The sequence below is a fragment of the Rosa chinensis genome, chromosome 3 (assembly GCF_002994745.2).
Source record: "Rosa chinensis cultivar Old Blush chromosome 3, RchiOBHm-V2, whole genome shotgun sequence".
NCBI classification, from domain to species: domain Eukaryota; kingdom Viridiplantae; phylum Streptophyta; class Magnoliopsida; order Rosales; family Rosaceae; genus Rosa; species Rosa chinensis.
In genome coordinates this window covers 26,007,032-26,020,761 of record NC_037090.1, presented here as the reverse complement: position 1 = coordinate 26,020,761, position 13,730 = coordinate 26,007,032, and the positions used below count along the sequence as shown (strand labels likewise).

General features: G+C 36.8%; 3 protein-coding genes across 3 annotated transcripts; 1 reads left to right on the top strand and 2 right to left on the bottom strand.

Annotated features, from left to right (window-relative positions):
* Nucleotides 1-2,238, top strand: LOC112191713 (F-box/kelch-repeat protein At3g06240). The gene is made up of 2 exons (XM_024331115.2): nucleotides 1-214; nucleotides 540-2,238. Exon 2 carries the CDS (start codon nucleotides 549-551, stop codon nucleotides 1,791-1,793), a length of 1,245 nt encoding a protein of 414 aa, XP_024186883.1. The 5' UTR covers nucleotides 1-214; nucleotides 540-548; the 3' UTR covers nucleotides 1,794-2,238.
* Nucleotides 2,239-4,542: 2,304 nt separating this feature from the next.
* On the bottom strand, nucleotides 4,543-8,274 carry LOC112194362. The gene is made up of 4 exons (XM_024334608.2): nucleotides 8,160-8,274; nucleotides 5,219-5,902; nucleotides 4,951-5,106; nucleotides 4,543-4,850 (listed from the first exon to the last, which is right to left on the bottom strand). The coding sequence occupies exons 2-4, from the start codon at nucleotides 5,882-5,884 to the stop codon at nucleotides 4,563-4,565; spliced, it is 1,110 nt and encodes a 369-aa protein (XP_024190376.1). The 5' UTR covers nucleotides 5,885-5,902; nucleotides 8,160-8,274; the 3' UTR covers nucleotides 4,543-4,562.
* Nucleotides 8,275-9,184: 910 nt separating this feature from the next.
* On the bottom strand, nucleotides 9,185-12,463 carry LOC112195035 (outer envelope pore protein 16-3, chloroplastic/mitochondrial). Its single transcript, XM_024335346.2, has 3 exons — nucleotides 12,343-12,463; nucleotides 11,411-11,780; nucleotides 9,185-9,610 (listed from the first exon to the last, which is right to left on the bottom strand). Exons 2-3 carry the CDS (start codon nucleotides 11,748-11,750, stop codon nucleotides 9,462-9,464), a joined length of 489 nt encoding a protein of 162 aa, XP_024191114.1. The 5' UTR covers nucleotides 11,751-11,780; nucleotides 12,343-12,463; the 3' UTR covers nucleotides 9,185-9,461.
* Nucleotides 12,464-13,730: the final 1,267 nt, after the last annotated feature.

Below are 13,730 nucleotides of genomic sequence, written 5' to 3'. Positions count from 1 at the left end.
CTTTTCTTTTTTTTCTTTTTCCCAAAGCCAAAAGAAGTTCCGAATTTCCTGACCGAAAGCGGCGGAGGACTTCTTTCCTTCTAAAAGCCTTATGACTATGAAGAAAAAGGAGAAGCCTTTGCACCGAAACTGAAACTGAAAGGAGATAATTTACAGTTTCTGGGTCGGAGAAAATTTTCAAACATCGGCTCTTACCTTTCGGCCTGTAACTGAAGTAAGTATCATTGATTCGTTGTGACTTTTTAGCTTTATTCAAGTCTGATATTGTTTTGGATTGGATTGCGTATACAAAAGGCTAAGGGTTGTGCTAGAACACATTCAATTGTGTTCTTCTTTCACTCTTTGATTAGTGATGTTAATTTCAGATGAACTCTCTGTTCAATTCAGTGAATTGTTAAGTTGCTCCTTTTATTGTTGGTTTTAGATGAGTTGTATGATTATATATGCATATCTACATTCGTAACTTTGAGTGTATATGTTTATGTTCCCGGACCCATATTTGATTTAATCAACGAATTCTTTGTTTGTGATATCATTAGGATTTGGAGATGCTGAGAACGAAACGAATGAGCCGGTGCAGCAACAATGCAAAGTTGGTGGACCTACCCATTGATATCCTCATCAACATCCTTTTGAGACTGCCGGCAAAATCACTTTGCTGCACACAATGTGTCTGTAAAACCCTGCTTCACATAGTTGAAGCTCGTTCCTTTGCAACACTAGTGCATCTGCGCTTGCTTAATACTGCTTCCGATGCAGTCGCTGAAGTGCCTCAACTTTTGCTTCTTAATGTTGCCCGAGATGGTGACAATGGAAGCTTAATAACTATCTCTCCATCGCAGATATATGATGGCAATGTCTTGACAAAAAGCAGACATGCCATTGTCTCAAAGATTGCATCCTACCGATATGGTTACAATGTTGGTTTTGTTTTCTGCAACTTGTTCTTCTTTAATGACAAAAGGTATGATCGAGGTCCATGCTTCATTTTCAACCCTCTCAGGGGAGAAGTTCTCATGCTCCCAAAGAGTACCGTCCAAGTTCCACCTTTTAGAAATATGATATTCATAGATTGGTACGGCATGGGGTTTGATGATATAACCAACACCTACAAGATTGTTCGTGTTTCCGGAAATGAACGATGCTGTTTGGTGGCCCAAGTTTATATATTAGGCACCAGCTCTTGGAAACGGATAAGCTCAGTTCCTCCATGTAATTTAAGCACAAAAAAAATATCTGCATATGGAGACCTGCATTGGTTAATTAATCGCTCAAGTACTAGAGGACAAATCTGCATAGTTTCTTTTGACTTCGAGAAGGAGGAGTTCTATTTGACGCCTCATCCCGCATTAAGAAAGCCAGAATATTCTTTCTTGTCCCTTCACTTTGTTAATTTGAGAGGATCTATGGCAATTGTTGATACTTCATCACATACACATATTGACATATGGGTTTTGAAGAGTTATGAGAAGAAAGAGTGGGTGCGAGATTACAGCGTGAATCTCGAACTGCCTGGTGTAGAGCGTCCTTGGCATCTTGACCGGTGTGGTACTTGCATCGGTGAGTGGGAGAATGGCATATTTTTCGTAGAATTTTATGTTACTACTAACGCATTCTTTGTGGATACAAGATGTGATTCTGTGAAACGTGTATCACTTGGAGGTTCAGAGTATACGAGGATCTTCAGCTATCCTGGGAGTTTGATTTCATTAAAAGATTATGGCAATTTGATTAGAGCAGAAGCAGGTAACTGGAGGCCTGATTTCTCTGAAAAGTCTTGGCAAATTGATTGAACCAAAATCAAGTGAGAGGAATATCTTTCACGTGAGGGCTAATGTCAGATGGGCTGCTCCAGCTTCTTGCAGGGCCTTATTGTGTGAGAGGTAATTTGTTTGGAGGAAAGAAGAAAGGCAAATTATTAAGAGGGCGTGGTGGTTTGGATGGAAAGGAATTAGGGAATCATTGAGAGAGATAGACCACTTGGGAATAGAGTTAGTTACTCGGTTTCGCTCTTGGCATCAGTTTTTCCCCAAGTTTAAGACAGTTCTTTGTGTGCTATGTTGTTTTGGAAAGCTGATCTGCTTTGTTTTATCTATCCTTGTTTTCATTGATGTTTTGGATGCTTTCTTTAGTTGTTGGGTTTGTTAGTTAATCATCGGATGACTTGTCTCTACTATGTTATCCTGTAGGTTGATTAAAGTTTGTTTTTATAAACCAATGTTGGTTACTTCTTGGAAAGAGTAGACACTCTTTACTCCTTGGCCATGATCTCCTGAATTCTGAATGGCCTTGAAAAGAAAAAAGACACATGGGAGTATATCCAACAACATTTTAATAACTCAGCTACTTTTAGTTGAGGTCATTCCTAAATGGTCCTTGCTGCACACACTTTCCTATATGAAATTTTCAACATTCATATACAGGCTTTCCAATACACATGACTTTTCTGCTGGTGTGTTCTGAACACAGGAGTCTATAACTAGAATAACTTGGAGCTCTTTCTTCTGTTTTTTCTTTTGATTCCCACTTTTCTATCAGTGTGAGCATTTTATACTTGCTTTCATGTTATGTTGTAGTTAAGGGTGAGGGTGATTCATTCTGTAGAATCCAATTAGGTAAATTTCATGTGTACAAAGCAGGTTGATTATGCATTATGTGAAGAAGAAGAAGAAGCTTATAGATCCATTATCTCATTTATCTCACTTCTATTGCAGGTTGATTTAATCATGGAAAAGTTGATGCACAAAACTAGTTTGATGCAAATCAAAATGGACATGAACAGTATCGTTAATTAAGAGACATGAACTGTTATGTTGGTTTTCTCAACTTTTACTGGAATTCATTGGGACTTTTTTCTTTTTATTTTGTCTTTTCGATCGGAAAGTATGGTTACTGTTGCGATAGCTTTCATGGTACTGGGTGGCACTCCCTCTTTTCCATAGTTTTGTTATGAAAATTATTAGGAAAGGTGCCTTCTCTTACTTATGTAGTTTCAAATTTTACCTGTAGCATCTTTTCTGAAGCTTGGAAGAGATCCTCTTCGCAAGCAGAATGCAAGAATATAAGTATTGGCCAGTGTGTCGGTCCAAAGTTGGAGAACATAATATATCCCATCAGATTGAGGACTGGTTTCTTTCAAAGTTCTGCAAATGAAGATTCAAAAGCTGATCAGATCCCATATACTTCTGATTTGTCAGACTAACCTTTGCCCGATACATTTGAGTTTACAGAAACTCCTCAAGTTGATATCATATATTGATGAATGATGTCAATTTGCCAAAAGTAGCTGTGGACGCACAATCTGACATCTGGTCTTGATACTTTAATTCAAGCAAACTGAAGTCAAGGAAGACATGAGCCACCAATTGGGAGATGGAAGGAACAGGATTCTTGATGAGTATATGACAGTTTGTCATTGCTCTGTATGTGCTTTGTTGCCTTATTTGTATGTACTGACTTTGGCCGTACCTTTAAGGAATATAGTGATTAGCAGTCAGATCATGGAGCTTCCTTACCATGATGCATGAGTAGATGTAAGCAGCCGCAAAGCCATATCAATCTCTTCAGCTGCAGAAAATGTTTTCTAAGATTAGTATTACAGTTGGTTCCAATCAGCTAGTCTAGCTAAAGCTCTGTTCCATGTAATATGCTGTATATGATACGTTTGTCTGGAAAATGGGTCTTGTTTACGGATACACTTGAAGTTTTAACTGCCGACTTCTTTCTTAAACAGTTCCGTGTTTAGTCTTGACTCTTTGAGTTTTGGATATAATTTGTGACAGTGTGCTGAATTTGGTTTTGCTTTAATGTTGGCACCAGCCTATGTTTGTTTATGTTTCTCTTGATGGTGTCTACTCTTTCTAAACAATTTCTAAAACCTTTTTAAGCTTAAAGTTTTATTGTTTCCTAGAGTTATTGACAATCGTTGTTGTACAAGAAAAAGTTGGAACATTCTATGGAAATTTGATTTTATAGAATTTAAACCAAGTTGCAAAGTTCTAGACGTTTGGTAATTTCCCCTCCAACAAGAATAAAAGATCCCATGCATATTGTCTGTATATCTGGTCGCACAAATTGCATAGTATCATAAATAGCTACTCCGGTGGTTTTGAAAGGTTTCGAGGGAATGGTGCAGGTCTTCATTCTGGTTTTGGAGAAATTCAATGGTGTTTTGGAAGTTGAGGGCTTGGGTCTCCGATGCGGAGGTGGAAGAAGAGGGTTGTTCTAGCGAAGGTGGGGTTGGCGGTGGTGGGTCGACGAGGGCGGAGGAGAAGGGGTGGATGGGGTGGGGTTTTGCAGGCCACGAGGGGTCCTGGCTCTGATACCAGATGTTGGGGCTCCCGTGTAGAAAACGCAAGAAATGCAGAAAGGAAAAGGAATTCAAAACATATTCATTTCATTCATAACTGCCTCAATGGCATGGTTCTCATACATATCCTAATGAGATAGCTGGCACACTAGGACCACATGGGAGCTAAAATATCGGTTCTCATTCATATCCTACTACTACTAGTAATTGGGCTAATATGAAGATAGACGGCCAATGCAATGCTGCAGCTCCATCATATTTCCACAACATCAACTGCACGAACCTTAAACATTGCAAACATCTCCAAGACTTGCTGATAAACTTTGGATGCGGCAAGAACCAGCACGTTGTTTACAGCTGCACCGTTTTCAACAAGATATTGGTATACATCATCGTCTTTCTCATGAAGCACAGGCAGAGTCATCTCAATAATCTGAATGCTTGTCAGCAGACTACTTGGAACTTTCTGGGGTAGTGTCAAAGTTGTAAAGAGATCATGTTCTTCACCTTTGTATTTAAAATTCTCAAGGTCATCATCTACCTAAAGAAAAAATACAGAGGGATACTCATTACCGCTCACTAACATATAATCATGTATAGAATTTAGGCAGAAAAGAAATATTATTTCACAGTAAAATCACCTTGCGAATGATTACTTCCTGCAAAGCAGGGGAGCTTTCAAGAAAACTGAACAGCAATTTCCAACCGAAGCATTCATGGAATTCCATTTCCAAAAGCAGCAAATTTGAAAATATAGGCAAGTTGCTCTCCTCATTTAACAAGCAGCAGCTAAGTGTCTTCAATGAAAATCAACAAGAAGGAAAAAAAAAATCACTCACTAAGTCACACTTACATAAGAAAAATTAAAAAAGAAAGAGGACACTTGGAAAGATAGATAGATAAGCTTACCCCAACAGTGTTCATGTTCAAAGTCAGGTTCCTGACATTTTTCAATTCAGTAATCAGTTTCAATGCTCGAGCAGAGGCTACATCAGCGCCATCTAAGTAGTGCATGTATGCCCGTCCAACCCCCACATGTGCTCTCTCTAGCCTATATATGAAGCCATCAAAATCGTAATCCATAACAGAAGCATCACATATGATTATTTCTTCCAAGCAGGTACGATCAAAGATTCTAATTTTATCTTCACAAATACTAAAATCAGCAGCCTTGTAGACAGTTTTTCCATTCACAGCAGGCATTTCCACATCTTCAAGATCATAAGATATAGTGAGCTTCTTCATAGTTTCAGAAAGATCCAAGTACACATGGAAAGGATGGTTGATTGGCTTTTGAATGTCAACGACTAAAGAATCTCCAACAACAGGACACGAGAATATAGGTGCGTCGCCTTTTTTGTCTACATCTGCATTGTAGACGTCAATATGACCAACAAAGGAGGCAATCACATCACGCTGGTATGGCATGGTAACACTCAAACATGTGAGAGAAAGACCACAAAGCCTCAGGTCGATAGAAAGTTCCCCAAGACAGAGTTTATTGTCATGCACATCAGATTCATAAGGATACTCCGCACTGATAAACTCCATCAACTTTTCTTCAGAAAAATTCATGATGAACTAACCAATTGCCTGCAAAAAGTGGGTTTTATACATAAACAACAACAGTTTTGTACAACTAACCAATTGTCTCAATGCTGTGAACATTGAGACACAGAGTCACAGACATAAATAGATCAACAAGAAAGTTCAACAATATATGTGGAAGAGTTTCTAAGTTAACAATATGAAATTGAAATACATCTCACAGTTACAAGCTTGCAAAATTTCAAACCTACAGTGACCTACAAGATAGTGATGCACCATATTCCTATTTATCTTCCCATTATGAAGTTCAAGTGAGAATTGTTAGCATTGCAATAAACAATCTACAAGAGTGATACACCAGACTCCTATTTATCTACCTATTATGAAGCTCAAGTGAGAATTGTTAGCATTGCTATAAACAATCTAAAAGAGTAAATTCTTCCTCTGCTACTTTTCTAATGACTTCCAGGGACTTCCCACTATACAATCATAACTATTAGACCTGTCTATAAATGATCTTCAATGTAAACCCAAACACTTTCCAGAACCAAATATAAAAACAACAAACCATACTATGTGAGACTCGGGTTTAGATTCTTGTTTCTGCTTTCCAAATATTTAAAAGAAAAATACAAAGCCCTACATTTGTTGAATTGACAGAACAGCAAGATAGCATTCTATTACAGGCTATAATAGATATTACAGAATAATTTCACATGAAGCAAAATAAATCTAAATCAAACAATCAATTATCCAATATTGACTCGACATTTCAGAAATTGCAAGTTGACCATGCATTTGTGAAGCTTAAAAAATAATAAGAACAATTCAATTAGAAAGTCTAAAGTGGAGAAGCAGTCCATGGAAAGAGAACAGAGAAGACAGCTAAAGCAACATCAAAAAGGCTGAAATGCAAAATAACAATATCCTTTTACAAGTTAATTGCTCGAAAGGAAATAACAAAGAGACAGGTAGTTGATACATGCTAACAGTTGATAACAATATCCCTAACAAAAGGTACATTAATTGCAATAACAATTTTTCTAGTTGCTACTTTAATAAGTTTCCTAATAAATGGTGTCTTAGGTTATACTTATCAAAGTGCTCCAATTTAGAGTTCTCCAAGCTTGAAAGCTTTCTTAACCAAATGTAGTACTAAACTACCAACATCTTGATCATCATGCCTCATAATCTTGTGTTGAAACAATTTAGCACAATTATAATAATTTATGGCAGTGAGTATACTTATACCAAAAGCGATCTCACCTAATAAGTTAAGAAAGAGTAATGCTTACTATACTTGTTTGCTAATCATGTTTCTTATGTTATACTGGGAAACAAGAAATAATAGTGATAAACACTACCATTGTAATGAATCTTTGTTCAGAACAGTCAGAAGGTCAACATTGGTATTATATTAATGAAATTTGGTCAATGAGAAGTAAAACTACCTAAAGCAATCAATTAATGTTTCCAGTTCCTTTGCCATCCGGCCACTAAATTGCATTGTGAAATCATCAAATGAGGGGAAAGTAATCCTGACCAACTCCAGAGATCTTTCACACTTTATAGTGTCTAGAATTACTTACTATTACCTGAGAAGGTTAACTATCTGATAAACATTCTTATAGTTTACAAATAATTGGGCCATTGCCAAAGTTTTCTACTCCTTCCTCATTAAAATTCTAGGCAGAAATCCAGATGCTCTAGGACACAGTTCATACAGATGTAACACAACCATACTTGCATCATTACTACATAGTATATACTGGCAAGTCAGATCGTATTAAGCTTCGTCTGCCTCCCAATCTTGCATTTATCAAGTTAGCATTTCATTATGATGAGATACAAGACAAAATTACACCTAAAACGACCTTGAATGGCACTGGTCATACACCATAATCCTGTTTCTTTTCCAAGCATGAAGTGCCTCGTAGCATTTCTATACAAATATCACAAATCGAATACCTCAATTGCTAATTTTATATACCGACTGTAAAATCACAATTGTTAACATATTTCTATAATTCAAATCTTCAATTTACGCCCAAACACTTGAGCCTCAGGTTCAGATTCCATGTAGCATTCACGAAGCAACAAGAAAGTCTACATAAATTCAAACCTCACGTTTTTGCAAGTTCATCAAACCCTAGCACATCGACGCAAAGTTTAAGAAGAATCATTATGTCAAATTCTAAAAGAATGCTCAATCGAACCCTAAAAATCACTTTCGACCGTGTAAATTGTACTATTTCCAGAGGATTATATATGTTTCAATCTCAGATTCAAAACAAGTACTCACCAGGTGAAATCGAAATGACTCGAATCTTGATCTTCTCCACTACTTCGTCCTCGTCTCTGAAAATCTTGAGCTCTCTAACTCTCTGAGACAAATGAGAACCGACTCTGCTAACCTTGAATGATCTTGTTGCCGCCAATATAAGCCCGCTTTTCAATTTGTACGGCTATGCTGTTTGGTTTTACAATAATACTCCTCTTTTCAACCTATAATTACAAAAGGGTCACATTCATTTTCCTTCATCAGATTTCGGCATTTCCGTCATTCTATTCAATTTGTACGGCTATGCTGTATGGTTTTACAATAATACTCCTCTGTTCAAACTATGATTACAATAGGGTCACATTCATTTTCCTTCATCAGATTTTGGCATTTCCGTCATTTTCTTTTATTTAGTGAAACTTGTTTTGAAAGTAATACAAAATTTGCCCATTACCATATTTGGCTTAGTCTGGGAGCTTGTGAGTTCGAATTACGAAAAACTCATTGTTGTAATTTGAGTTTGTTGATGCAATAAAAAAATATTAATAATAATACGTAATTTCATTGCTAATTAATTTTCTAAATCTGAAATTGTTATCTGACAATCAAGCAACAATTTAGAACTAAAAATGAGTCGACGCCCAGGATTCTTCCACTCACAGCCCTTGATGATCTCGGCGAGTAAACACAGTGACTGAGGCTTTTTCTCGAGGCCTCTGGCCGAAATATCAAAGTTGTAGGGCTTTGTGAACTTGCCTTGGTAGCCATTGCAAGGGAATATCTCAATATCACATGTCCAGAGAGATCAGGTTTGAAGGGGAATAGGAAGGAGGTGAATATTTGGGAGTAATTTTAAATTGAACCTTTTCGAACTTAAGAGGCACAAATCTGAATCTGAACCCTATTTCTCTTGTATTCAAAGCTGGGTTCACAAAACACAGTTTCAACCACTATCTTTGTTGCAAAATGTTATGGCGAAAATACTGAAATAGCACCAGCACGGCCCAACTCTCTTTGACCAAAAACTAAGAACAGAGCCCCAACTCTCAAGAATTAAAATAAGAACCACTGTAATTATTGCAATACCCCTCGTACAGAACAATATATATTTCCACCAACATATACTATGAAAATATTTCAACAGTAGGGCAAACTAACAAATTTATTCAAAACATCCATTCAAGGTCAAAAACTTAACTCTAAACAGCAGAAGAAGAGAGCTAAGAGTATGATTACATCTCCAGAAATACCGCCAATTCAAGAAAAAGTGCTGTTTTCATTAGCTCGCCAATATCTTCCTCTGACAGCAAATCATTGGTGAGTTTATGAATCAGCAGTGGATCTTTTTTTGGTGGTGTAAGGATAGTACTCCTTGCCGTTATCAATTCTTGTGGTCTGACCCCCAGCATCAATGAGTGCAGAAGTGACTGCCAAGGCTGCTCCAGCAGAAATTGCAGTTGGAATGCTCCTTCCTATAAAATGGGCAGCACTTAGTATAATTGAATACATTTCCGGTTTATGAGTACATCTTCCCTCTAACACATTAAATGTCAATTTAGAAACTAAGGTCTGAAGTCTTGAATCATCATGTAATATACTGGTCAACTCTGAATACTCTACAATCCAATTGAATAGCAACTAATATATGAAAAATCCTCATTGACTGGAAACAATAGTTGCATACGAAGTGCAAATTCTTCACATGCATGGGAGATCTACAGGGTATTTCTGCATGGGCTGAAAGTGGGAATTCTTTATAGTGTGATTCTCAGACAACAGGATGTTTAAATTCTTAAAAACTAATCCCTCTTGGTTGTTACTAGAAAGAAATTGATCTATCTTGATGATACTGGGCTAATAAATTAGAAACACAGTTGAAAACTCGATATATGCTGTTCAAATTCAACAAGTAGATAAGGACAGTATCAGCAGCCCTCTTTAATCTATAAATAAGTGTTGGACCTTTAGCTAAAAGTACTTTTTTTTTCTTTTTCTTTTCAGATGCTTGTTGGAAGTACAATGAATGGCTCATATCAGCTCTAGAATACTTGGTATGTCATGTGGAAACTAGTCAAAAAGGGCTAGTTGAGCCATCAGTATGCTTCCAGCTACTACAATTTGCACAAATTAGGAGCTGATGATCCTCAAGTGCTAACACTAGACTATAATATAAATGGCTGTCTACATGTCATTGCAGCCAGAAGGACTGTTTCAAGTGATAAAGTTGATGACAAAACCAAATAAAAACACTATGCATCTAATGAAGTTCAAACCTTAATCAAATAAGTTTCTTTTCCTAGAAGATCCTGTAACCTTTGTTGAACTGAGTAGTAAGTACTGAGAAAGTGACCCTACTAAGATTCTCCAAGTTCCATTAAATCCTCCATCCATATATTAAAGTAGTCCTAGCAGCCATGTGGTAGTTGGACAATTCATAAACAAAAAGTACAACCAAAAGGCTTCAGGAAATGGAGTGCTTCCAGAAGTCTTTTTCTTCCAGCAAAGTAGATAGTTCTTATGCTTTGAAGACATTTGTATGACATGAACAAACAGATAACCTAGATCATTTACACAGTTACGGAAAGGAACCAAACACACATAATACATCTAACATCATCATCCTCACATATCTGATTATCAAGGGTGAGTGATACAAAACCTACTGTACTCACTTATCATGTTCTACAGTCATCTAGCTGAAAAGCTGACAGACTGACATTGTTATAGTCAGCGGCAAATAAATTTTACCAGTGACGTGCCATTTTTTTAATTTGGAAACTGATATCTCATAGATATTTAGTAGCAGGATCAAATAAATTTTGAATATGTAATCAGCGAAAGCGTCAGAATAAGTGCCACTTTCATTTCTGAGTGTATGACAAGCATAAGTGAAAGAAATTTTCATCTCTAGATACTAAAGTGCCAAAGTAACGCCTTGATCCTGTCTTGTCAGGTTAAAACCAAACCGAACTAAACCATTTGTAAAGACCTTACATGAAACCTTTGGAAAAAAAAAAAATTGAAAAAATAACCCCAAGAAAAGGTTTGACTTACTCTGACAGTAAATATTGAAAAGAAATCTTAGGTTTAAAGAAGAAACCCTATTTTGGGGAGCATTTCCCAAATTGGCTAACAGAATAACATGATTATTTAATGAGATGATGTCTGAAGAAGCATTTAGTCATGAACATGAGCAATAATTGCTGACAAAACCACTCATAGCAGCGGGATTTAAATGTTTGAAAAAAATTAGGCATAAAAAGGATCTTCACCTTTGTAACCTAGAATAGTTGATCCAGCAACAAAACCTCCGACAGCTCCATTTACAAAGTCTCTCTTCGACCTATAATGCTGCACAAGCTGATCCACACCGATGTAAACTCCCCCAATTGCAGCAAATGTCATCCCATAGTTTCCCATCATCTTCAGGGTCCTTATCAGCCCTGGAAGAGCTACACTTCTCTCAACACGAGGCACATCATACCAGGTAGCAACTATGGTCCCAAAAATAGTTCCGGCAACCAATCCAGTTGTTGCACCCTTAATTGTCTTCATAGTAGGAGTATCCTCATCCTCCAAATACCTACGCTCTGCGGGGTCCAACCCATCCATGACTGTTTCCTATATATGTACCGACCGAAACTGCAAGCCAAAGATACGTACATCAGAATATACAATCTGTTTTCCTCTCTACTCTATTCACTTGAATTATAATTTCCCTCGATCGGCATTAACAATATCTCTGTAAGCACCGAAATTTCATTTCTCAAAGAAAAACTCTTCCACAGTAGCAAACAAATGCACTTGGGACACAAATCTAAATCCCATTAAAAAGAAGGAAAAGTGAAGTTGCGAATCGCAATGTATCGAAAGGAGAATGAATAAAGCTCTACTTTGCCCAGAACAGGCCATTTTTCCGGTAGTCAATTCCAGTATAAGAGCAAGAATCCAAGCATGCTTCTTTTAACCACTACATTTATAAATCCAACGAAACAAAAAAATTCCCAAAACCCCTAATTTTCTTAACTCATCGAACCCAGAAATTGGAACACACAAAATGCAGATCCAATTTCAACAAAGCATAAAATGATTGATGAAATGAAACCCCAAATAAGCAAATCATTATGATCGAGGAATATATATATATGAATCCATGAAAGAGGCCCAAACGGAAACAGAAGCCCATCAGAGAAGAACAACTTACCTTCGAGGCGGAGAGAGAGAGAAAGAGAGAGCTAGGTACTACACTTCCAACATCGAGAAGCCAAGACTCTCAACTCTTACAGAACGGAAATTCGTTTGCACCAGGTTAAATTGACTGTTTTACCCTTTTCCAAATTGGGCCATTGTATTGCATTGGGCCACCTACCCGATCCGCGTACTCTAACCGCTTTCATCAAAAACGACAAAATGCAGTCTTTTTCTAATTTTTTTGAAAAATAAATAAAGAAATCAATGAAAAAGGTAGATAAATAAATAAATCAAGCAACTCACACTAAATCATGTGACACTAGATCCATAGACCGAAAATATTTAAAAGTCCTATATGACTCAAATTATTACTCCAAAACTCAAGTACTCTTTCTCACAATAAAATCAACAATTACATAATATATTGTATTCTCGCAGAAAATAAGTGCTCGTAATAATAATAATACACAGAATCACCATTATTACTTCGCACAATACCACGCTATCGAGATATATATTTCACGTAAATATATCTATACATAGTCATCCACTCAGGAATGCCTACTAATACCAACTATAGTCTTTTTTTTTTTTTTTTTTTTTTTTTTGAGAATGAATACCAACTATAGTCTACTCTCATGAAAAGTGAGAAATTCATTTTTATAATTAAAATCTCATTCTACTTACCCATGAACTGTAGTTGAACAAGTCCATATAATTTAAAACAAATATTTATTTCCATAAAATAATTTTCACAATTTAGCGATTAAATGTAAAATAATGAAACTCAATTCGTAAATGAACCACATGAGATTCACTCACCTATGATTCCAGCTGCGTTTTCTTTAACAGCCAAGTTCACACAAACACAAAACATTCGCCCAATACAATTCCGTGAAGCACCTAATCAGATACGGTCTCAACTTAGCACACAAATCACAAAACACAAATATACAACAATCCAACGGTCTGATCCTCATGGATCGCTTCTAGGATCATCTTCTCAAAATTATACGATGATCCAACGGTCAGATCTTCACGGATCACATGTAGGATCATCTTCTCAATATTATATGACGATCCAACGGTCGGATCTTCACAGATTGCATGTAGGATCATCCTCTCAAAATTATACGACTTTCCAATGGTCAGATCTTCACAGATTGCATGTAGGCTCATCCATTCAAAATTATATGACGATCCAAAGTTGGATCCTCACGGATCTCAATTAGAATCATCTTCACAAGTTTTTACTACGATCTGACGATCAGATCTTTATAGATCACCTTTAGGATCATCTTCACCAAATAATACGACGATCCAACAGTTGGAGCCTCACGGATTGCCCTTTTGAATTGTCTTTTCACATTTATTCAAAGATGCAATGGTTGGATGTTCATC

Bases quoted from the DNA above. Each gene is read 5' to 3' on its own strand.
- LOC112191713 (XM_024331115.2), top strand. From the start codon at position 549: ATGCTGAGAACGAAACGAATGAGCCGGTGCAGCAACAATGCAAAGTTG.
- LOC112194362 (XM_024334608.2), bottom strand. From the start codon at position 5,884: ATGAATTTTTCTGAAGAAAAGTTGATGGAGTTTATCAGTGCGGAGTAT. The intron at 5,107-5,218 runs GTAAGCTTATCT...TTTTCATTGAAG, and splicing joins TGAACATGAACACTGTTGGG to ACACTTAGCTGCTGCTTGTT. The intron at 4,851-4,950 runs GTGATTTTACTG...TTTTTTCTTTAG, and splicing joins AGGAAGTAATCATTCGCAAG to GTAGATGATGACCTTGAGAA.
- LOC112195035 (XM_024335346.2), bottom strand. From the start codon at position 11,750: ATGGATGGGTTGGACCCCGCAGAGCGTAGGTATTTGGAGGATGAGGAT. The intron at 9,611-11,410 runs GTGAAGATCCTT...CCCATTTTATAG, and splicing joins AACTATTCTAGGTTACAAAG to GAAGGAGCATTCCAACTGCA.